Source organism: Coturnix japonica, chromosome 21 (genome assembly GCF_001577835.2).
Source record: "Coturnix japonica isolate 7356 chromosome 21, Coturnix japonica 2.1, whole genome shotgun sequence".
NCBI lineage: Eukaryota > Metazoa > Chordata > Aves > Galliformes > Phasianidae > Coturnix > Coturnix japonica.
In genome coordinates this window covers 2,819,683-2,845,204 of record NC_029536.1, presented here as the reverse complement: position 1 = coordinate 2,845,204, position 25,522 = coordinate 2,819,683, and the positions used below count along the sequence as shown (strand labels likewise).

General features: G+C 44.5%; 1 protein-coding gene across 2 annotated transcripts; it reads right to left on the bottom strand.

Moving 5' to 3' along the window:
* Positions 1-25,522, bottom strand: SPSB1 (splA/ryanodine receptor domain and SOCS box containing 1). 2 transcript variants are annotated; one of them, XM_015882783.2, is made up of 3 exons: positions 25,369-25,522; positions 4,868-5,696; positions 1-2,153 (listed from the first exon to the last, which is right to left on the bottom strand). In XM_015882783.2, exons 2-3 carry the CDS (start codon positions 5,559-5,561, stop codon positions 2,026-2,028), a joined length of 822 nt encoding a protein of 273 aa, XP_015738269.1. In that variant the 5' UTR covers positions 5,562-5,696; positions 25,369-25,522; the 3' UTR covers positions 1-2,025. The 2 variants fall into 2 exon arrangements, with proteins under 2 accessions (XP_015738269.1, XP_015738268.1); XM_015882782.2 differs by lacking the exon at positions 25,369-25,522 and adding an exon at positions 22,954-23,082.

Genomic DNA, 25,522 nt, shown 5'->3' with positions numbered 1-25,522 from the left:
TATCGTCAGGCAATATTTAATAAGGTTTATTAGGTTATTGAGTAATATCTACAGCCATAAAATAGGAAGTGAGAGTTTAAAACTGTACAAAATGTAATGGAGAAGTGAGAAGAGATGGAGGCAAAGGAGTATAAGAGTATTAGAAGTGGGGAGAACACAGCTGCTTCCCAGGAGTTAGGGAAGACACCGGTTCAAGCTGAAGGCAACCAAGTAGAGTTCCATACACACTGTATTTTATTGTGCAATTTGTGACCCACCCTGCAACAGAAATGAGTACAAACCCCTATGTTAAAAAAAACCATAAAATATTAGATTTAAAAAAGGGGCATATCACACCCCACCCAGTCTTGGCACCAATTCTGTGCTTTAAAAATATACTATGCAAGTAGTTTAATTTTAAAAAGGTACCCTACAGCAGCTGTTTAAAACATGTTCTTATACATACACCACAAATATATATATTAACATTTTCAACAACTAAACTCATTTGTACCTACACAGAACTGAGGGAATAACTCAAGAGCAAAAAAACAAAACAAAAAAAAAAAACAACAACAAAAAGAAACAAAACCAACCATACAAACATTTTTTTCAAGACAAAGAAATGTGCAAAATAACCTCAGAAAGGCAGCATAGTAACCTGCGGAGAGGTCAAGAGAGCAGCTCCTGCTAGTAAAGGAGTGTCATCCTCTCTTTACCTGGCTACTGAGGCAAGAATCTATTTGGGATGTGCTGATTTTGCCTGAATTGCTAGTCCTGTTTATTGAAGGTCTCCCCTGCCAAACCCCCAGCTCTGGGGGGGTTCTCTTCTTGCTGTGCCTGAAGATCACCCCATTAAAGTTTCAAAAGTTACATTCTGCAGCAACCACTTTCTAGATTTCTGGTCTTCCTATGGCACTACTGTAGTCACACTGCTACTGCCTTCCCTGGGATGACTTCCCCAACCCTAAGCAAGAAACAGAACCATTCCTGCTGCATAGCTAAGTAGAGATTATACTGATGGTCTACAACAGAAGAAAGCCTGGTCTGAGTGACTAAGCGATCTATTCAGGAAGAAAATTCCCTGGAAGTCATTAGAGAACCACTATGTTTCTCTAAAGCTTTAACCTGGATCAGGCTAAACAGAAAGCAGACCTAAAATGGCAAGACCTACAGCTTTATAACAAGTCTCTGAGCTCATCCAGCCTGTCTCACCAAGGAGTGCTTTGCAGGAAGCGTTTGTCCCTTCTTTGACCCCACATCAGCAAGGAATGCCAAACTAAAACCTAAACAGCTTCAATTCAAGAGGAAGAGGGCAGGTGAAGACATGGCGCGGCTGCTCAGTCAGCTGAGACACCCATTCAGAAGCAGCAAGATGGAGAATGGAGCAGGAGAAATGAGAAGGTGATGGTGATGAAAGGGAAAGCAATGTTCACTCTCTATGAAGTATCATTAGAACATGGTGAGAGGTCCTGGCAGGGACAGACACGAGCAATACAACCACCTCCTCCAAATTAAGCATCCTGGTGGAAGGGTTCTTGGTTTTGGTGTCAGGGTTTTTTGGTTTTTAAGAACTCAGCAATGATTTCCTCTTGGTATTCCAGACTCTTCCCAATTCCACTGGCCACCCCATGCCTTTCCATTCTTAGCACCTAGTCTTAAGATATTCACTCTTAGTGCCTTCCCTTCCCCAGCCTACGTTCTTCCCTTAAACTGATATAGAAGGGCCCACTCCCAGGCTCTAAGATCCCAAGGATGCAGTGCAGCCTTTTATCAGTAAAGCAGGGAAGCACAGAGCTTCTGTTAAGTTTCCTTCTTTAAACTGTGCTGGGGAAGTGACTTCCAAGGAACAAAACAGTCATGAAATAAAGACTACTCGAGAGCTTGCCAATAAGGGCACATGGAGATTTTTTTAGCAGTAACAGGAGTACTTTGGCCAAGGATTTCCAACAGTAGCAATGACACAAGGGTCGCAAACCCACTGTCCAGTGGGTCAGCTCCAGACATTTTGCCTTGCTTTCAACTCTCTGTCCCAGAACACGAAGGTCATTGGTAGAGCAGGTAACTCTTGAGGGAGGCTGGCAGTGGCAGGGTAGGGATCTCATTCAGTCTTTCCTTGCCCAGAGCAAGCCTCACAGCTCGTCGACACAAGTCCATCAGAGGCAGTGGTTCAGCTGGAAAAGAGAAGACACGAGACATTAACATCTCAACCTACAAGCTACGTATTCATCTTGTTAACTCTAAAAATCCCTCCCACCCCCCACAAAAACTGAACAAGATGAGCAGATGCTTGTTCACCAGACCCAAGCAATTCAGCATTCACAAATCAGCAGCTTCAGCTCATCTAATTTGGCATCTTGTGAACTAATTGAACAAGATGATACTAGTTTTTCAGGCAGGGTATATGGGGTCCTTTGTTGCTGAAAAGTCATTTGTAGCATAAAAGAGACAGAGGTCAGAGCCAGAGTGAACACATCACATCTGCATGGAAGGAATATACAGATCACCAACAGAAGCAGTGAGAAGCCAAGCCTGTCCTAGCTCACCTGCACACAGCACACTGCTCAAAGGGAGGGGGTTCCTCCTCCACCAAGAGACAGCTAAAACAAGGGCATCCTAAGCCAAATAGGCAACTGGATATCCTTCTAATAGCCTGAGTGCTCAGCATTAGAAAGCTTAGAGACATCTTAGGCCAAACACACCTAAAGACTTGCATTTTTTGTGGATAAGTTTGGCTGAGAAGCTGCAGTTTTCAGAAACTTTGATAGATGCCAACCAGCTTCAGCTTCTACTACAACCCAAATTAATCTGATTGTTCACGCAGCTGCTTTCAGCTTTCCTGGTCTCTCTGCTGTTGATTTTCTAAGCATGATCACGTTACTGTATTTCTTACCAGTCGGTCAATAAAGTGGACAAAAATCCCTTCCTCTAAGATTCATGGTTAACAACTAACACTGGAAAGCTCACATAGAAGTGTTGTCAGTAGTCACTATGTGTTTTTGTTTGTTTGTTTGTAGCAGTTCCCCAGAGTCGTCCTTATGCTTCAAGCATTATTAATGAGGCATCATACCTCTCTAAGTGCACCTCTCCTGCAAAAATAGGTGGGTGGAAAGCAATCAAACAAATCTGTCAGGGCAGTGCTGCTCCTTCCCAAGCCCTACAATTTGTCACCCATGTTCTATGCTGGAGAGTAGCCCCAGGGCTGCTCAGTGCCTTCCTGCAGAGCATAGCTACACTCAGCCCAAGGCACTGCCGCTCTTGCCTGCTCATGACCTACTTCAAGATCCATGCTGCCTCTTTGGCAGGCACAGGTCTCTCTGTACAGCAGGACTACACGTCTCAGTTCTGGCTGCGATACTACCAGAGAAACTTATTACTGGCAATACTCCTTTGGCACTTGCCAGTGTAGCTTACCCTTAAAAATTGTACCCTCTGAAGTACAAACGTACTCTATTCCAAATCTGTCCCAACACCTCTTGCTCCGTATGGAGATAGCTGGGACTGAGATTATCTATCCAGAGGCCAGTAGCCATAGAGAACTGGAAAGTCTGGACTTTCAAAGCCGACAGGCATCAACTTAACAAATAATTCCCATTTAACAGTCTTAAAAGCTGAGAAGATCATCTTCCCACAGAGATTAAGAACTTTGTCCTCATCTAGTTTGCACTGATAATCCAGTCTTTGCAAAGATAGACCAGAAGAGAAAGCACACACATATCTGACCTTCTTCCATTCACAAGCACTACAAACGCTGGACACAGTGCAGCTATTGAACGCTGAGAAGTGGTTAGAGCCAGACACCTTCTTTCTGTGTGTGCCAAAATAGCGTCCTGTCATTCCTGGCCTTACGCCCATGATTCACTCCTATGCCGAGAGCACATTACAACCAAATCCAATACAGGAGGTGGCTGTTTCCCTGTTAAGTGCAGTTCTGCACAGACAGCTCCACAGACTTGCTGGCTCTGAAAGGAGCTGCAAGTTTTAGATCTGACCCTCCCAAAAACCTGGTTACTGGAGCTGCTGCCATTCTGTAAGCTGTTGTGGCAGGATAAGCTTGGTTCTTTCTTTTTGTTGGTGAGAAAATGCTTTGCCAAGAGCTCTCAAGTTCAGAAGACTGCAGTTCTCCAGTGTTATTCAGCCTCTCCTGCTCTAAAAGCTCATCTGCTAAAATGCTGATGGAAAGAAGGCTGACTGCAGGAAGAAAAAAAACATTATGGAAAGAATACACCTTTTACTGAGCATTAAGACAGTTTTTCAACATCCCTACAGTAAGCAAATACTTCCTTTGACTTCTGCAAGTTCCTTAAAGTAACTTCCTCTGAAGTGTCAGTGAATAGCTATAATGCCACTGGATAAGAACAAATAGTTGTCTAACAGAAGCATTTAAGCAGCAGGAGATGCTATACAGCCCTTTTTCCTTGGTCTGACCAGGATGTGTTGCTTTCTACCCACATTAAGACAGGACACATGAAAGATAAGACTAGCACATATGGGCCAGCCGAACCTATTACTAAGCTTAGCAAGGGATTGATGATACTATTAGTAAAAGACCTAGCATGCAAGTTGGCCTGGCTACAGTATCCAGCCCCCACACTAGAAATGAGAACAGCCTGCCATGAAAGAAGCAAGCTACTTTCTTCAAAGATGAGACATTCCATTTCCTCAGACAGGGATCAATCTTCCCACTCCTTCCTGTAGGGAATTTTCAAAGTCCTTTCATAAGGCATTGCAAGAACTGTCCCTCAGAGACCCTGTAAAGAAGCACCAGGATTATACTGCAAACACTGCAACTATCATCAGGAACATCCTTTTTTTTGGACATTTTGGTAGCACATTTAAGTAGCACACAGATTTGAGTCACTAGAACAAATACAGAGGTTATACTCACGGTCAAGTCCATTCAAGTAGCGCATCCTTATTTCACAGTGTCCCCACACTGCGCTCACCACTGGGTACAGCTTTTTCCCTTTAAGTCCCCGAAAGGCAACACCCATATATTGCCCATCCACAATGAAACTCAGCGTCCCATCATCCATGTCCAGAACCACCAGGAAGGAATCCGGCACAATGAAAGTTTCATCTGGTTCTAGGAAGGCAGGGTAGGTTTTACTTGGCTGGTTCTTGCCGTCGTGGTACAGTCTGTTGCGCCCAAGGTCCCATCCCCATGATTCATGGTTATTTCCTACAAGTGTGGTGTACCCTACAGAATGCAAAGGGGCGTCTGCTGTTGCCACCCCTACCACAGCATGTGTGCCTCGCTGCCGCATCGCCCACGTTATCTGCCACACATGCAGTCCTCGTGTGTATCCCACTTTGCCTCTGATAGCGTCTGTGCTCTGAGCCACCGGATGCCGGTGAAATATGAGTTTATCATCCTCCTTCACAAATACATTCAGCGAGCGATCGTCATTGTTCCATGAATGCAATAACTGGACTTCATACGATACAGGAGGCATGTCCAGTAGCAAGTCCAGACGTGTGGGTTTGCTGTAGTCAAGTCTGTGGAGCTCCTGCTTCAATGGCCTGTATACTGGGTCCCTGATATCCACAGTCTTTATTCCACCTGTGACCTTCTGACCCATCGTAGGTTCCAATTTTGCCTGCTTAGAGGCTCCCAAGGCAAGCTCATCAATTCACCCAGCTGCTTCTGCTTTCATTCAACCCTACAGGAAACGTTGCTCGGAGACCTTGTCAAGATGTCCACTAGTCAGTATTGCCTAATGGATGGAAAGAAAAACAAGAGACAAGTTAAACACTACCACACACAGCCTTGCATGCAACATTTACAGAGCACAGTCTCAACCTGTTTATCTTGACAATCCATCCTTCCTTTCCACCAGCAAAGGTAATGCATACCACCTAAGCAGTCTACCCTGCACAGTGTCTGTCTATTTCATTTCTAAGTCACTAATATCCTCTTCAGAAAGGCACCTGAATTCCTCCTCCCTTGTCTAAAGGAGACATGGATTCAGCTACTGGAGGCTCATCATCTTCCAGAGAATGCATTGCTCCTTACTACCACACTATTAAACTATTAAACAGTACATGGGACTAGTTTATACATAAAACTAGTCTGCAGAGCTTTAATCTGAGCCATCCCTAGCAGCAAAAAGTAAAAGTTCTCCACAGCTCTAGATGCTGGAACCAGCCTTCAGGAGAAAGCAAGTCATTCACAATACAGTTTCCATTACAGGAAAAGGAAAGCAGGCTGCATTTCAGGATGGCTACATTCATGTTCCAGCTCAAGAAGAGGATGACAGTTAAGGTCTGCAAATAGAACAGACACTACAAACAACCCTGGTTCCTACAATGTTTTTCTCAGCATCCAAAATAACTCATTCACATAATAGACAAGATAAGCACTTGGCATTCTCCTAGTAGGTACTCCAGTGCTTCCAGATCTGACAGACATTCAATGATTCCAGGTTTTTTCTGGCTAACATTTGTAAATTAGAGTTCTTGGGGAACCCCTACAGTGCAAACATCCCCAAAAGTTAAGGCTGCAAACCCCAAATGTGCAAACACAGGAATTAGCTGGCAGGGTTATCCAGCCATAAATTGCTTTTATTCCTCCCTCAGCACTCAAACAGTTCCAAAAGATAAATAAAAACAGCACTGAACACAAGCCATCTCCCCACAGCAGTGATCAAACAAAGTAGGAGTTGGGCAATAAAATGAGAGTTTACCCACGTGGAGAATTACAAACCTTTTCTAGATCAGCTGACCAAACAGCCATAGATACAGGTTGGAGGAGAGTTCTCTTTAGCCCCACTCCAGCTTTGAAAGTACCTTGAAGACCTGACTGTGCAAGTCCAAAACAGCAGATAAAACCTGCTGAATCCAGCCTAAGGCAACACCCATTCCAGCAACTGTTGACTCCACTGGACTCCTGTAGTGCTATGAGCAGTTACACCTCCATATGGCCCATCTCAAGGAAGCAGCTTCAGCTCCTCTTCTCCAGGAGAAAAAAATAATAATATAAAAATCACAGCCTGACATGCAGAGCCCAGGGAGGAACGAGATTCTTCTCAAAGTTTAGCAGCTTTCCTTCCAGATTTCAGAGAACTCTAAAAAGCTGAATCCAACTTGCCTGCCTAGCTCACTTCACATACCTCTACTGTAGCACTGCAACCACTGGAGCAGCTCTGCTCTCACTCGGCAGCACAAATAACCCTCTGTCAGGCAGCTGCCAAACTGGGGGCAGCTATTAGGAGAATTAAAAGTGGGAGGGGAGCGAACTGGCTTTCTAAGAAAAAAAAAAAGTGTTATTTTAACATTTCCTGAAGTGAGGCAATCACTCGGGGCTGCTGCCAGCTACAGTCACAACACTTACTCACAACCAGGACTTCATCTGGCATAGAAAAAGGAGCATGAATCAGGTCTGCTTTAAAAAGAAGGTTACTGGACATAAGCAGCAAGGCTTCAGCTAGAAGGTAACAGGGAAGGTTTATGTATGCCCTAGGTTAAGGATTAATTCATCAGCTTCCCCACAGCATCTTACTGCTATTCTGGGGAACGCTATGGGAACAGCACACTCAAATCTGGTAATTAAAGAGAAACATAACTCCCTTTCCTTGTCCCCCTTATCATTTGTCAACCGCAGAAAGGAAAAATCCTTGATGTCCTTTAGAAGTGTCACCCCATCAAACACTACTAAGCTGTAGTACAGCTAATTGTAAAAGATTCACTGACTTCATGCATGGCATCTTTAAGCCCACATGCTTGGATGATCCTGTTTCACATCTCAAAGCTGACCCCAGCTCCATTATAAGACTTCCAAAATCACTCTGTTGGGAGTTTTCCCTTTCCAAGGAGATACATATTAATGCTGACTGGATGCTACAATTTTTAAATGTTTTGGTGCAACTCATTTGCTTACGCTGGGAAAAAAAACCATCAGGCTGCTGCAAATGACTCATGTGTTGTTCTGCAGAAAGAACCAGAAGAACTATCTGGCATTCCCAAGGCCTATGGCACATGGACAAAGGCTGTCAACAAGGTGTTGGCTACAACGCACTTGGAAGCCTACAGGCAAGTTCAGCTGTTGGAACATTGATTAGGATAAAGGAACAAAACATTGGCAGGAGGAGAAGAGGCAGAGACTTCCTGAGAGCTGTACAGTACATGTGAAAACACTGTATAGGAAGTAACAACCAAAACAAAGCAGGCTGCCAGACTGCAGGAGTATTGCTGCAGAATATTTCGAAGCGTAATGCTCAAAAGGAGTAAGAGAATACAGTTTGGTACTCTCCATTAGCAAAACGAAGCTTTGTGCCTTATGATTTATTTTGCCTTCTGCCAACATAAGCTTTTATTGTATTTTTTCTCAAGGCTGCTGTACCTCAGAGGGAATCACCACAGTCAGAGACAATAGAGACAACTGAAACACAGTTGGTAGGATACGTCTCACTACTTGCTTCAAGAAGAAAGCACCCCTTCCTGAATGGGAACGAACTCAAACATTCATCGCTTGCCTTAGTTATGGCCCTTTCCCCAAGCAGCCTAATAACACAAGATGAAGGACTGTAGCCAGAATGAAGAGAAATAAAGGGGGCTGCAAGACAGAGCAGGTCAGATATGCCAAAATTCAGGTGCAGCACAGCTCCTTATTAGGGCAAGACAGTCACATCTGCTCAGAGCTGGCTCTGCTATCCCTAGCACTAACATGGCCTAGAACTGCAGAGTGGCATCTTGTCCTATAGTCAGTAGACACAATTATCCTTCTTCATGCACAAGACAATACGGGCACTTTTCCCTCAGCAGGACACAGAGATGCTTACCTTCCTAGCTAATGGATTAACGCTCTGGTTATCTTGACATGAGATGCAGCCAGCCATAAATGAAAGGACACACTAGGGATTCAGGGAGTTAGGTATCCCCCTCAGTTTAGCTATTCACAGCAGGATGATTTGCTGTCCTATAAAGATGTCCTAAGCTTCAGAGCATCTGCTTACCAGAAACAGATCAAGGTAGGAGATAAACCATTTCAAATGAAGATGTCAAAGTCCTTGCAGCTCAATAGGAAAAACATAGCTTTTTTTTGCAGAGCTTCGCAAAGAAAAGAACACATACAGTAGTCAGAGCAGAGTTGGTTTCCAACTTCTAATTAGCAATCGGCACGAATCACATCTCCAAACCAATGCAGTCATTTCAGTTCATTTCACCAAAATGCTGCGTACAACAAAGCAGAAACATCCTCTGTGCCCATGGCCCCTTAAGCTGACAGTCAAATAGAACCATGCTGACGCCATGCAGACAGCAGCCTTAGATATCCAGAACAGGATATTGTTTCCTGGTATCAAATCAACTTCAATTGCTTCCTTAATGTCACCAAGGTCCCAAGGGGAAAATCTCAAGACATGATTTCACATAACTAGATTAAATAAAGCCATCCACGCTCAAAACATTGCTTATCACTCCAGTTCAGTTCATTCCTATCTATGTCAGCACTCAGACTCATTCACCTCATCTAAGCGCACCACAAATGCAATCCAGGCTATCAATGCACTGTATGTAAGCCAAAGAACACTCACCCAAGCTGCCCTCATTGCTTCATCTGAAGCCAAGAGGCTGTTCCTAGCAAGTTCTGTTACATAGTAGGAGGTTACTTCAGGTATCTATATCTCCAAGTGACAGGAATTTTAACAAGGTACTGTGCGTATTTTCAGCTCAATTTCAAAGCAATTTAGCAGTCACAAAGCCCACACAGTGCAAAGTATTTGTACCAGCCATTCAGAAAGTCACTGTCACTGCTGGTACCATTAACAGTGTATTGCAGACAGCACTGTTTCATAACAGACACTGGGCTGGAGACCTGCCTTTCCTTTGAGGACAACAGGCAGCAAAGCTGGCTGCAGAACTCTGCATTACTGACAGCAGTTTCTTACCTCCTCATCTTATGATGTATCTATTTCCATTCTTACTCATGGATGGGGGCCATTACAGAGCAAACACTGTGCTAAACTCATGACAGTGAGACTTTGGCTAGAAATACTTTATGTACTGGTCTTGTAACAGACACAATAAAAGGAGTAAGGCAATTTGCTGTGGTTTCCCAGCATGCGAGTACACAGTAGAACTTCAAACATCCCTAACTTTGCAGAACACTGTCACACAGGCATACAAGCACCTGCATGACAGGATAAGCAGTATTACATGGCACAGTAAGCGTAGCTTAGTTGATCTTGGGACCTTAGAGGAGCCATGGTAAAATACACAGTGAGCAGGGGCTGACTGAACAGAAAGCCAGTGACTTGAGCTCTTTCCTTGTAAAACAGGATGGAGTCCTGAGTTCACCATCCCACACAACTGACAGCACTGCATCTTAGCCAAGGGCTGAGAAACATAGCCAGAGTCCCTTCCCATGTCCCACATCTGCAGCTGCATTAAGTGACCTTCCTTATACCTCTCCCCTTTGCTCTTCTCCAACATCCTGCTGGTCGAGAGTATATGTTTGTAGCCAACTGGTTAAATGCTATTTTCCAGGAGCAGCTTCAAACTTACAGTTTCCAGCAAGTATTTACAGACAGCTGTTACAAACACAGGGAACCGATTGGGTGAACTCCAGTTCCAGGTAGAACTAATCTAAACAATGTGTAAATCACGCTTGATGCCACAGGACAGATTGACATATGCTAAGATGATGGTCAGCACAGCCAATAACCTAACAACCATCTCTCTGCAGCTCTCAAGTCAACAATACATGCAAGTGGACTGCAAACATTCCTTATTTTTAACACACATGATGTGGACAGGCTGTAGAGATACGCTGCTGCTACTTAAGATCAGATGAAGTTCAGCATGGATTCAATCTAGTATCTGCCTTAAGGGAAAGCAGTAGTGTCTTGGAGTCTTGCGAGAGCTTATTCCAAGGAGAAAAACTAGGCTAGCACAGACTCCAACAGCAGAAATCGCCTGCACAACACACAGGCTTTTCACAGTTCCAATTTCCTTGCATGCTCTCAAGAGACAGCTCTGATCTGTTTGCAGACTATGGCAAACCAGTCATACAGCCAGCAGGAAGGCAGACCACATGACTCCTTCAGCACCCCCAAAGGATCACCTTTCTTACACTTTTGAACCTGTCTGACCACCTCGGTCACTTTTTCTTATGTTATTGAGGCTCTGCATGTAAATAAGCGGTATTTCCAGGGGATGCCTCCCATCCCAGTAAGGTTCAAATCTGTTTGGCACACAGCAAGCACAGAAAGCTCCAGTTTTATAAACAAGCTGCACTTGAAAGACTAGTTTGTGGGACTGAACTACCAAGCACACTGTCTAACAGTACTTGTCTTACAATTTCCCTCTTCCTTAGCAACCAACTCTTTTCTATTGCCACATTGTCTTCAAGTTAAAGAGCACCCCCCCCCCCCTTTAAATAAACAAACAAACAAACCCAGCAAAACCCTTCTATAACCAAGGATTACACCGAGGCTTCTGTTCAGGCACCATATAACACTGCCCTTAGAGAACACATTAAGAATTTATCAGCTCCAATACAGCCAAGTACTAATGCAACCAGCAGGGAAGAGCTCTTCTTCAGGACCTGTAGGTTCAATAGCTGCTCAAACCAAGTCTCACAATCTTCCATTGATCATGAATTCTAGTAAAGCAAGCAACAATTATTTTGGCTTGCACTGCCTTCCAGAAGACATCCAATAGATGGAGTAATCATCTGTTTAGCACTGGTATTCAAAGTCAGCACCTGGCCAAGAAGGCATTCCTGCCTCATGTTTCTTTCTCCATCCCTCCGGCACTGAAGCTGTAACACACCTAAATAAGCTGCATTTAGAAAAGCATTTCCTCCACAACTGGACCACTAGTTGTCGACAGCAGATGTTTATGTACAGAGCTATTTGCATTAAAGAACTCCACCTAATCCATAATGGGACACATTCTAGACCCCTGTTGAAAATTCCCATTCCTGTACTAGAAGCTCTTTTCTGCTAAGACTGCAAGATAGGACAAAACAAAGCAATAAGACAAACAACCCAGTTACAAGGCTCTCCTTTCTCCTTGAGATGAGTTCATAAGGGATCACGCCATGGTTTAATGCTAGCAGCAGCCCTGTTAAAAGAAATCTATATTAAAGGTCCCAGCAGTCGTTTACCAGAACTCCCCATCTTTCTCCTGCCTTCCTAAGCAACAGCAGAAAAGAGCAGATCAACTCGTACAGCTGCATCTTGTGCTATCCTCTCCAAGTCCAGGGGAGGTCAGCCTCCTGTTCTAGCTATCCTTAACCCAGAAGCAGATTTTTAGAAAGCCCTTTGCAAATATGTGGTGTTTGAAGGAACAGGGAAAGCAACATGGATCCTAGCTTGCTTGGATCAGCTTGGATCCATAGGCTGACAAGTTAAACCTCACTGTATCGTATCACATAAACTTAAGTATTCCAGTCAACAAAAGAGCTATTCAAATACATGACTTGAAAAATATAATATACAACACGTTATAAGGGTTTCAAGCCCCACTCCTAAAGCTAACATAGTTCAGTCTGCAGCCATGCACAGGCCAGCAGGATTCTTTTCTCATAGGAAAACCATCTGCAGTTTAAGCTATTTCAATGTTAAGGTTGCCCAGCTACAGCCTCCTCCTTCCTCTTTTCATTTAAAGGTGTCACAAGCAGTGCTAGCAGTAAAGCAAAAATCCCCACAGCAGAGCAGCTGCCAAGCACTAGATTACTCAGCCTGTTGCTCTCAAATAGGCTTATTGTGTCTGAAGCTTCAGTACACATCTACATCTAATACAACCAGACTAAACGGGAAGTTGTGCAAGTGACTGGTACTGCTCATCAGCACTACAGAAAACTGAAATATGGGCCATGAGAAGCACAAAAAACCTCAGCCAATTCCAACAGTGGATCTCTGCTCCATCCCACAAGTGCATTAGGTTCCTACAGCACCACAAACAGAATACTGCAAAATGAAAGAGGACAGAGCAGCACGCCCAGTGACAGTGAAATCAGCACCTTGTATAATATCAGCTTAAACAAAACCAGCATCAAACTTCCATTTGCAGCTCACTTGTGACATTGAAATAAGACTACAAGAAAGTTTTATTTCATATAAGACTTTAATGAGAGATTAAAAGCAGCAGTGATGCTGAAAATGAAAAAAAGTAATTTATCTGTCTGTGTGATTTATAGGACAACAATCAATTATGAAAGGTTTTTTGACTATCTTCCTTCCAGGAAACAAGCAACCAAAAATCACAAGTTACAGCCTGGCTGTACATTTAAGTCCTGTTGTCTATCAGCTCATAAGACAGCATTCATTCACAAAAATCAGCTGTCTTCTGACAGTACTACAGTGAGATGCTCACATAAAATCATTACACAATCCAGGGTGAGAAGGACCTCCAGAGGTTTCCAGTTCAATCTCTTCCTCAAAGCAGAGTTGGACAAGTTTACTCAGAGCTTTATCCGGCTTACTCTGATAAACCTTCACAAACAGAGACTGCACAACCCATGGACAAACTGCTCCAATGTTTCACTCTCTTTGTGGTGAGAAATTTTACACTTTGCATTATATATCCTCCTCCCTGTTCAAGTCATTCCAGTTTAATCAGCTAGTTTCAGGCTTCGCTTAGTGTTAATCCTCAGGTCAAATAAATCTTAGTACATAAAGTACAGCCTTTTTAATCGACAGTGAATTACTAAGCAACTTAAACATACATTTAAAGCATTCACAGGTCTTTATCATCTTACCTTGCCACACCAAAAAATCTCAGCCTTTTTCTACACTATTTACTCAGATCACTCTGTCCTAGGCTTTGTTAAGTGTTGAAAAAGAAGAATGAAGGTACATCCTGATGCAAGACGACCCAGTAGATGTTTCCCAGCTTACTCAGACTATAAATTCAGGTCCTTCCTGTCCTGAGGTCTGTGGAGACTGAGGGTGTCGCTACAGAAGACAAAAAACTCACAAGAGGAGACAGTTGAGTCACTGAGGAAGTGATCTTTTTTCACAGACTGTTTAGAAAGCTGCTCTATTCACTTGGCCAAAGGATGTTTTCAGAAGTCAACACCCCTGCACGTGCATCCAAAGCACAGGTTCGTACAATTACCCCAGCCTCTTTAAATCAGGTTTAGGTTTCCTAACCTGAAAGCTGGTCCGGTCTCCAGCATCTGACTATCTGAAAAAAGCTTTCTCCAGCCTCCATCAGTAAGTCTGGCAGGATTTAGTGGGATGAGGCAGACAGCAAAAAGCATATTCACTCGCAAAATAAATGCCTTTTGCAATTCATCTCCAGAAATGTTTGGATTATCCCCCAGTCTCTACTCTTGAGTAACCTGTACTTACTATGGGCCTATGCTGCATCAGATAGCTCCTGTAACATGGCACATAAAGGCAGTCAATCATTTTTTCTATATCCTGACTGCTTGCCAAGCCAGTCAGAGCTTCAATTTTGGAATTCTCCATTTCCCTGAGCCACCTGCTCCATGAACAGCCCTGTGGCTCAGACTTATCCATCAGTCCTGCAAGGGTCAGCACACCCCTTAGAAACAATACTCCCATGCATGCAGTTCAGCCACATCACCCTTTAGGAAGTGCTCCACCTTACAGGAACAGAACTCATCTTTTTAAGTGGAAAAGATGAAAGCCAAAAGCTGGATGTTCACACAAACCTCATGCTCAGTGCGAGTCTTTGAAGACAGGAAGGCTAGGAGGGCAGGGTGGACTGGGAAGAAGGCTGTCTGGCTAGCAGCTATGGATTGCTTCAATACCACAACAAAGCATCTGAAGACTTGTTCTCCTCACTTCCTTTCCTCTGCTGTGCTCCACCTTGAGCTACACAGCTGCCAGTCTTGCAATACTAAACCATGCATCTTATCAGCTGGGAAGAGGACAACCTGCAGGATCACTGCATTACACCAGTGTCTGCCTATTCCCCATGCTCAGCCCCAGGGTGATGAGCCCAAACCTCATAACCCAAACAGAACAGCCAATGATGTCCCCAAGCAAGGAACTTGCACCGTTCAGATTAGTTTCACAGCAGGAATGCTGATTTAACTTCAATATAAAGAACAGTTCTATTATCAAAGATCACTAGATACTTTGCTTTGAAATACCATTTCTCCCTCTACATCAAAGGAATATTAATTTCAGTCTTGCAGTAAGAAGTAGAAGAAATGAAAGCAGCATCTGCTTGGAAGAGATGAATGCAAGATAAAAGGTGTCTGTGACAGAAAGCTGGCAGCAGTCTGATGTTTTCTATTCAAGTTTGACCTGGGAACAACAACAAGCCTTAAAATGCAATAAAAGCCGTGGAAAAACCCGTTCTAAATCCAACACCATAACCGGAAGATGCAATTTTTCTTCTCCAACCACCGCAACAGCCAGATGAGGTAAAGAGTCCAGACAAGCACCTTGGCTTGTTCAAGTCCACAACATCCCCCCATCACAGCTTTCAATTCCTTCTTCCTTTCCAAGCCTCCAGAGTGAAAGCAGTTTCCTAGGGATCTCCCTCAGCAGAAAGGAAGCAGAGTCACACCATGGCAGGACGCCTCCAGAATGTTTTGGCATAAATGGTTTGCAACACAGCCAGTAAAGAAAGGAAAAAAGCATTGGCATTTCTTGTCTGCCTAGAACTGTCTGTTCTCTGCAAAAAGTCAAGTCAGGATCACCATGAGTTTGTTACATAATACTAATTTTTAGATACTGTGCTCAAGTCCAGACCTGTAACAGCAACACAGAGGCACTGAAGTTCGTCACAGAAGTACATCAACTGTGCTCTGCATCTCTGTAATCTTTAATCATTTACTGGCAGTTCATACAGCAGAGCAGAGGATAGCAGCCTTCCTAGCATGGAAAAGCCATGAGGAAGTGCACTCATGTTGTACAATGGGCTTCCATTGCAAAGTAACCAAGTGAGAGCACATGTCCTGTTCACTCAGCTGAAAGAGGGAGGAACATCTAAATACTTTGTTCTCCTGGCCAAAGTATCTCAGACAAGTCCCTCCAAGCAGCCCTTAGGCAGAGTCATGACCTGCTACCCTGACATTTTTGGTGGGGAAAAGGGCTTGATGCAAACACCCATAAGGGACCAGACAAAACAACAGTAAAAAGAGCAAACAGATCGCACAAAAATTATCTATTAAACATGGATCCACCATATGACTTACAGAATCTAAATGCTATGTGTATACTTTGGCTGCCCGCATTTGGCTACCATGCATTCACATTGGTTTTGATTTCATCAGTGCCCTTGCAGAAACCCTTGGCTGATCTCCATCCTTTCACTGGTTACCTTTAAAGCTAACATGGAAATCTATATTTGTGTCTAACCTTTAAAATGTTTGAAATAATCACGCAAAAAGGAGAAGCCAACACAGTGCACTCAGCCTGACCCAATTCATTGCCATTCTCTGGAAATGATGTACTAACCCCACTCCTGAAGTGGCAACCAGAAGCTATGCAACTCAAACTGCTTACGTGAGCAAAAATTCAGAGATAGCCAGATAAATATGCAAACTAGTGCTGATATATTTGTCAACATTTAGCAAACCACTCCATCAGCGTGCTCAGAAAGGCAACCGTGCACACAACAAACCACCCCACAACCACACTCAAAGTGCTGAGCTAAGAGGATACTCCTGGCAGACAGATTACACAAGAGACAGCTCACACTGCCAGCTTTACTGGAACTTACACAAACTCCCCAAAGCGGAGCATTCTGGGATGATGTCTCACTAGATTTCTGCCTTGTCATTAGCCAAAAAAATAAATTAAGGGCATGGTTAGACTGTGTTTAAATATAATTGACCTGGGACATACCATAATTAAGAAGAGACGCTGCGCATCTGAATGAAGGCTACAGCTGGGCAGTGTCAATGTGATGCAATGTTTTGCTTTCACCATTACCTGATATGGTCCTTGGAAATCACTACAACTGTTTGAGATAAGCAGGGTTACCAAAAGCTTCAGCTGGGTTCTTACATCACCCTGAATTGCACAAGGTTTCACATAACAGCAGAACTTCTGAAAGCTGCTCTGGCTGCCTGAAGTTTTGTCCCCATATTAGTGCAACTAGACAAATCAAATTTGAAACCAGAGTAATGTCCTAGAGGTCTCAGTTTATGTATGGATGCTTTTGACTTTTTAGTTGGTTCAGTCTGACAGCAGTCCAAAATTGTAACTTCTGGAAAGAGTAAAGAAAAACATTTACATATGCCTTGCCTAAAAAGTTTCTGCCCACCAATAAGCTCGATGTCAGATATCAAAGCCATACATACAGCCTTACCCTTCCTGTAATGCAGATAAAACATTAAGCTTTCATAAATATTCTGCCCTCTGCAAAGTGAGTAACTGAACGCAGTTTGGGCTTCATGGAAGACTTCCCCATTGCCCATCTCAGAGGCACAGACTTGTTCTGCTCATTTATTTCACAGGGAAGATACACGTGGCAATGATGTTCAGCAAGTTTTGCAAATTACCTGCTAAGTCAGCCTACTGCAAACATACCGACTAGCACATCATGTTCATACAGAAGGCTCCATACCACCCCAAGCAGCTTTCCAAAGGTCTTTCAGTTTTAAAGGAGCACAATCACCTTCAGGGAATGAAAGAGATGATGGTCCTCAATGTCGGAGGTAAACTGGGGGGGGAAATTCCAAGATAGTATTTATCCCTTTTATTTCTACCTTTTAAGTGCCCTGACACCACCACAGAAGCCTGAGTAAGCACAGTTTGAAGAACATAGATGGTGAACATCTCCTCCTTCCTTCCCCAGGGATTCTCAGCAGACTAAACTGTGGGTTTCCTCTCAAGAGCAGAAATTCCAGTACCTGTAATTAAGCTGGCTGCTTTCTGCTCTGACTATTCCAGACATCGCTGTCTGAGTCTTTTCCATTAAGGTTATATATTCAAAAACCTCTCCAGTGTGAGAGATAAGAAATACTGCAAGAGTCAGTGATGGAGCAAGTGCATTAGATAGAAGCTGTCTTATCTGAGCTTTAAACAGCTGCTGGTACTTTTCACAGTTCAAAGGCAACACAAAAGCCTGTACAGTCAACCTATCCTCCCAACATACCATAGTCATCATAGGTCCTCATAAATCAACATGTCTTCTAAATAAGTGTTTAATATAAACATTTGTACAGTCACTTAATTCCTGGTGAACCAAACTATTTGATGTGGGCCACAGAAAGCTCCCATGACATCAGTGGAAAGTTTCCAATTAGGAAACTGAGTTTGAAGTACATGAAAAGACCTTAAGAAGTGTATATAAAGAGGAAGAAACAAGAGATCTGTTCTTAAAACACAGTATACCTGGGAGCGAGCAGACAGAGACAAGATGCCTTGAATTTTCAGAGTTTAACAAGTGAGAATTATGTAGCTACTAAACCCCTTCAGTATTTCTAAGCTTCCCTTCTTTCTAAGGCTGCTCAGCCTCAGCCAAAGTTTGTTCACCTCTTTTTCAGCTGCCAATGAAGTCCTGACTCCTTTTGAGGAGGCCGGCTGGTTCACACACAGCTTAGCCAACATTTGCTGCATACAAGCATCAATTTAAAAGCAATAAGGCGGCCACTGCCACCCACCGTTCAGTCCACCACAGCCTTCTAAACATGGAATAAACACATGCTGTCCAGGATATCTGAAGCCTAGATTATCAAGTAAAGCCACCACACCCAACAGTATTTTGATTCCTTAAAAGCTTCACATCAGACAAAACTTAGCACGCCACATTATTTCTACAGTCGATTCATTACATTAAATACTTATCCTACACCTGTTCCTGGCCGATAATCCCAATGCTTGATTAGCACAAAAGCTGTTTCAGCAGTGAAGTCACTGGCAGGACTCCTGTGCTACTACTTCATCTCAAAACAGCAATTCCAATGAGGCCAAGGGTTCTTTCAAGAACAGTCTTGAACCTGAGACTGGTTGGCAGTTTTATTTCTGAAGGTTTGACAAGAGCCGAATCCCAACAACATAAGAGCACATTGCTCTAAACACATACTGGTGTACTACCTCATCCTTCTCATTCACCTTAATGACCATTAGATAGAAAGTAATTCTCCAACCTCAAATACAAAGGGAGGATTAGTCATCCTTCTTAATGCATGATCTAAAGCACACTCAGCTCCCCAGTGCTCAGTAAGGTTTTACCTGCATAAAAAAACTACCTCCCACTTAGAACTAAGAGCAATTCAATTCTTGTCTCTTCCCAGACACAGAGAATCCATTAACAGTCATCCTCCAACTTGACAAAAGTGTTGTTGCATTTTAACCCCTACAAGTCCAGCTGAGGATAAGCCATGTAACTCGCTCTTATGTGTTTCTAGATACCTAACACAAAGCAGGTCACCTCTCTGGCATAAAGCCCAAACCTGCTTCTCTCTACTCAAGTTAGTCAAGTGACATGGCGTATTTCCCAACAGCAAAGTTCAGTTGATGGAATTTCTGTTTGCCCACATCAGTAATAGTGCCCACAGCAGAAAGCTGATCCCCTGTACACAGAGTCACCCGTCTGGGGAGAGAACATCAGTGCAACCACACAGTAAAGGGCAGAATGAAGGCACCTCGTGAGCTGCAACCAAACCCCTTTCTGGAGAAAAAGGATATCCTTAGAGAAAACACCACCGAGTACATAGATAAGTACAGCTAATAGCAAAACCCTCTTCTGAGCCTAACAAACTCACTAATGCAGCAGATTCACCTTGTAGGTAAGCATCTGGACATACCTGCCGTCCTACAGTGACAGCACACTTGGCAAGTTCCCTCTAGTTAAGTTATCCCACTGCTCTGGCTGTGGAGCAAGCTCAAGGATAGTTGCACAATCTGTCTGCCTGTAGATGTGGGCTACCGCTCCTTCAAGGCTCACTCTCATCACATGTCCCCTCCCACTTGAAGTGTTGACACACAAAGCTGTGCCTCCTGCAAATCCAGTTCAGGGTCCACATGCTGGGCAACGATCTGATTGCTCAGATACCAAGCCTGAAGTTTTAAAGTGATTCCTGCCAGAAGTACAGAATCAGGCCTGTGTTGGCACATGAACTGCCCCTCCCCAACAATCTCACTGGAAGGCAACGTTTTTTAGTCACTTGGCATGCATCTCTCCCAGAGGATCAAAAGCACATAAGGAAATGTGTAGAGTGAACCTTCCAGGAGAGCCGAGTTCCTTCAGTACCTTTTTCTTGCAAGCAGAGAATTCAGAAAGTTAAGCAATTTAGCAGCTTGTTGGTCCTCAAATATATCAAGAAGCTGATAAACTCAGCAAGATAAAAACATGACAGTATTGCCAAATTCCAGGATGAACCTGAGCCACTTAAGTAAGCATGTATTAAGAAGCCTAAGAGTAACACTTTCCCCTTTTTTCCTCCCTCCCAAATGCCAGCATGCAACAAATCAAACCCATATCATGGACAACCAGTAGCACATTACTGTGTTGGTTTGCCCCGCTCCCCTGGATTTTCACTGTTACCCAAACTCACAGCCACTTCACATCACATTAACTGACTTTGGTTCTTTTTCACTTCTACAAACGCTTGCAACAGCTGAACATTGGCAAGACAGCATGCCACATACCTAACCTTACAGCAATATCCTGCTGGAGTCAGTGCCATGTATGCACAGTCCTTCTGCCCTTTTCTTCTTAGGCTGCAAATTAAGCTCCACTAGCAAAATCAAAGACATGCATGTGCCTGAATCAATACCAGAGCCAAATCTGAGGCTGAAACCACTTATGTCTATCTGATCCTTGCTGCAAGAGAGACACAGCTGTGATAAAGCAGGGGGAAAGCAATGCCTTGGCTCACACAAAAAGAAATGTTCAGGTTGATTCACTTCCACCACCCACCTCCAGTTTCTTCCAGCTAGAAGTGCACAACACACCAAATGGAACACCCCACACCATCAGTACTGAGACTGTGTGGGACATCCAGCAAGGAAGTCAAGCCCTCAAGCCATTAGCACCCAGCTGTGACAGCAAGCTACCAGCTAACACCACAGCACATCAACCTGCAGCAGCTCAGGGCTATCGGTAGCCCCAAAATGGACAATCCAAGCAACTGCAGTGCCTGCCCATACCTTGACAAGTCAGCTTTATCTGAATCTATACAGTCCTCAAATCTCTTTTCAGCAGAAGCATCAATGGATTTCTTCTGCGACTACTCTGCAGATCCTCAGTGCTGGTCCTCCTGTTTCATCTCCCCCTGAAACCAACTAGTCCACAAACTAGCAGTTGTTTCTTCACATGGACACCACCTGAAGCTTCAGGTTCCAACACACCAGAACCCTGACACTGGAATAGGACAAAGCAATCCCCCCCTCATCAGCCAAGTTCAATAATGGTATGCTCAGCCTTTAAATAACTATGAAAAAAAACAACTTGAAATAGACTCACACAGAACAGCTGACAACACAGCAGCAGCCCCTCCATACCACGTACTCAGCATCCTAATTCCTCCATAGTGCAGACCAAGACAAAGTCAAAAGTTGCTGCTCCTGCTTTGAAATCAGGCAGGTGTTTGCATGCTGTGCTTTCTGTAAATGTAAAAAGCTTCTGCCTCCCAGGGGAGGTTTTGCAGGTTAAAAGCTTCAGTGTTACACAGTAGCAACACTCCTTCAACACACAAGAGAAAAATCCATCTTTACGTATTTTTTAACAGAGGAAAAAGCAAAGCCTGAAGTCAGTAAGAATAAGATTTTGAGTCACCCCCAACCCTGTCATAAGCCCACGTATCCTAAATCTTTCCTACTCCAACTGCTTGGACAAGCCACAGGGTAGATACCATTAAACAAAGCCTGGTATTAGCAACCATCCAAAGGTGATCAGATAAGCAAACCGTTAGCATTATTTTCTTCTTTTCTGAAAGCCTTAAAGCAAAACACCGAGTGACTGAAGCAAGGCCACACATCAAGCCAGATGTATAGGAAGGATTAGCCTACAGCTGTCCCTGGCTCACAGCCCTGCACTCATCCCTCTGAACCACACTCCCTGGGGCACACACAGCACTGTCAGGCTGCTACAAGCACCAGCTGGCCTAGAAAGCTCTGGACTTTAGGCCTCATCCCAGGCATGGCAACATGCCACATAAAAATACATCTGTCTGTGCCAGTGGTCTATGCCCAGAGCACAAACACAGTAAGCATGCTAAAGAACTGCTCTTCTCTCCATATTCTTTCCAAAGAGAGGGGAAAAGGCAGCCTGCAGTACCAGTCTTTAGGGTTAGGTCGGTTTTACTCCACTTCAGCTTGACAGCAGGACATTAATCACAGCTCAGCTGATGTTCTCTGTACTGTTACTCACCCCCTTTGTATGCAGGGGGTGGACCTCCAGATAGCATCCAGCTCACATCACATCCATCTTATCAGGGAAAGTCTGCTTGTATTTCCTTCCCTTAAATGCTACAGAGTTGAGGCAGCTCACATCACCCCAAAGCTACAGAACACACATAGTTGGGATTTAAGCCACAGTTTGTGTGTAAGAACATTCCTCGATCACAGTTTCCAGATGGGCAGCTCTGGAACATCAGTAACTCCTGAGCCCCTTCAGGATCAGTGCCATACAAGTTCAGGCTGCTTCCAGAGCTCTTGAGCATGTTTGTTCTAAGATCAAACCATAGCTCCATTTCAGGGGGATGGGGACGGGGCAGATTTAACTAACTAATAAACCACTAGTCAGAAAGTCACTGGCTTTTAAATCCCTATGAAACTACGACAGAGGCTTTATCAGAAACAAGTTGGTATGCCTAGACAGGCACACACAGCTGTCAAAAACCTGATCAGCTTTCAGATAGCCTTATAAACAAGAACAAATATTAAGACTTCCCTTGGACACTGCAGTGATATTAAGCAGTGCAGTTGCCACCCAAGCTTTCCAGCACTTCTTTTTCTCTTCTCTTTCACTACCACAACAAACAATTCACAGCATTAGACAGACCTGCACATTTACTACAAAGAAATGCAATAGCTCTCAGCTGGGGAGTGCCTAAAACAAATCAATAATGTAAACTGCTGAAGATCACCTTACCCATGTGCCAGAAGCAGGTGTTCTTTTATGGCGCAGCGCAGCATTATGACAGCCTGAAGTTCTAGATCTCAGTGCTGCACCTCTCAGCTGGACTTGACAGAGTTCTGGTTCTAGCTTAGCACTTAGCACTCTGTTAAGTGTTTGACTTTTTCTTCCAGCACATACCCCCATCCTCACCAAGGACAGCTACACACACTCTAACCTTCCCCCCCCAGTAATTATTTATTGAAACACAGGCAGCTGTTGCAGTTACTCACATGGAGTAGTAACTCAGGGGAAGATCTTTGTTGTTCAGAGCTGTGTAGTAACTGGAAGTGAGTCAGCACCTTGACATCAACCCATCCTATGGTGACCACCAGCAAAGCAGCAGTGACCGCAGTTTGGCAACCTTGGCTCTCAGACATTTACTCACTTGCATTCTGCAGGCATTACACATCTCTGCCTGAAAGCAACCGGTGTCTAACTTATATCTTGTACCAGCAGCTCAATTTGCTAACTCCTGACACACGTCTGCAAACACAGAGAAGCAGAGCAGCAAGTTTCACAGCCAGCCATGTGTATCAGCCTTTGGTAAGGTCAAGAGCTTGTTACTATAATCCATGCATGTCTAATATAGATGCTGAGATAATGCTGCCATAACTCTACCAGTTCACACAAGCAGAAGCTTCCCTCTACATGACAGAAAAATGAGCTACACCAACACAGCCCTGCTGCATTGCCATGCTGTGGTCATCTCATTGACAGCCACTGCCAAACCCAGCTAATCCTTGCTTCCCTTGTCAACATAAGCCCTGACTCCAGACTGAATCAGAGTGTATATGCACATATATATACACTTCAGCCCAAAACTGTAAATACAGCTCATATGGGTGCATCAGATCTTACCATTCCATCAATTCAGGGGCATCACCCACAGAGCATACTCCCACATCCCATGTTCTGTGAATAGAACACTAAGTTGGAAGATTGGTTGTCAGTGGTCTGCACTCATTGACAAAGCCTGGCATACACCACGTCCTGCCCTGCTCACTGTTGACAGCTTTTTAATTTGGCTAGCTCTGTGATTCTTTAATTAACCCTCAGGACAGATGAGAAGAGACAAGCAGCCCTTGCAGATTTCAGTCACTTTTTGCGAGGAAAGGAAACACAGAGGGGCAGAGAGAGAAGAGAGCAACAAGCAGAGCATATTTTCCAGCAGTATCCAGCTGCAGGGATGTGACTCCACACAAACACAGCACATCTCAGTCAGCCAGTTCCTGGAACACAAAACCACATCTCTGAAACATCTCACATAAGTTTACAAACAAACTCCAATCGCATTACAGTGCAATTCAGTAACCTCTAAAGCAGGATAGGGGCTGTGAAAGCTTGCTGCTGATGTACTGCAACAACACGATGCCCCCCAGAGGAATACGCTGCTGAAGTTCATCCCTTGTCTTCAATAGAACTAAGGGGGAGAAGAATAAACTGCAGCTTTGTGCATCCATCATCTGAACCCCTGAGAGCCACAGCGGGGCTGGAGGCCAGGCATGCTGATGAATGGGGAGGGGACAGGCGCACCAGCAGCCGGTTGGCCAGGGAAGACTGTTCCAAAGCCAGTCAAGTGCCTCTCACGGTGCCACTTGCTTTGTAAACAGCAGCACAGCTCCATCACGGTCCCAGTAGCTTCCCGACCGACTCACTGAAGTAACAGCCTTCTCCTTAGGCTAAGAATAGGTACTTTGACCCTATTGAACCTATAAACAGATCTCTTTCACTGAAAAAGATCACATCTGGGACAAAAGGATCATAAACTCATCCTGCATCACTATCAGGGAAAGAAAAGCCCATCTTCCTCTAAGGCAGCAGCTTTGTAATCATTCTGCAAACCTCCTTATCTGGAGCAATGGCTCAGCACATAGATTTCAGAGGCACGGCCTCTGCTGTCACAGCCTGCCTGCCTCTCCATCAGGCACAACAGACACACGCATCTGCACCAGGCTATGGAAACTTAACTCTCCCCTTAAAATAACACTCCAGGTACTTTAGCTATAGGATTATGTAGGCTCCCATTATAACAACACATATTTACGCAGCAAAAAAAGCTGACACATCAATTAACCCCTACAAGGTGTGCTCCGGAGACCACCAAACACAGCACTGCAACCACAATCGCTGAACAAACAACGCCACTTCTTCAACGAGCCCAACTTACTTCAAGTAAGACTTACACCGTCTAAGCCCAGCTATCCGTGGTTATTCTGCACACCCGCACCCGGCAGCCCCACATCACACTCGGGGACAGACGGTGCACAAAGCCACGCCGAGATTGCGAGAGCCCCGCTGCATTAGATGGGGAAGGAAGCAGGGAAGAAGAGGCCGCCGCCCCGGTATAAGGCCGCCGTGCCCCCGCCGCTCGCCCCCATCGGCTCCTACCGTTCCCAGGTCGCCCGCCGGCCCATGGCAGCGGCCGCTCCGGGTCCTGCTCGCGGGGCCGCCCCGTCGAGCTCCCGTCCCTCCGCCCCCGCCGCAGCGGGCAGCTGCACCGCAGCACCCGGATCCACCCGGCGCCAGACGAGGCGAGTGGGGC

Coding starts and splice junctions, on each gene's coding strand:
- SPSB1 (XM_015882783.2), bottom strand. CDS start 5,561: ATGGGTCAGAAGGTCACAGGTGGAATAAAGACTGTGGATATCAGGGAC. Junction 2,154..4,867: donor CTACTTGAATGGACTTGACC/GTGAGTATAACC, acceptor TCTCTTTTCCAG/CTGAACCACTGCCTCTGATG.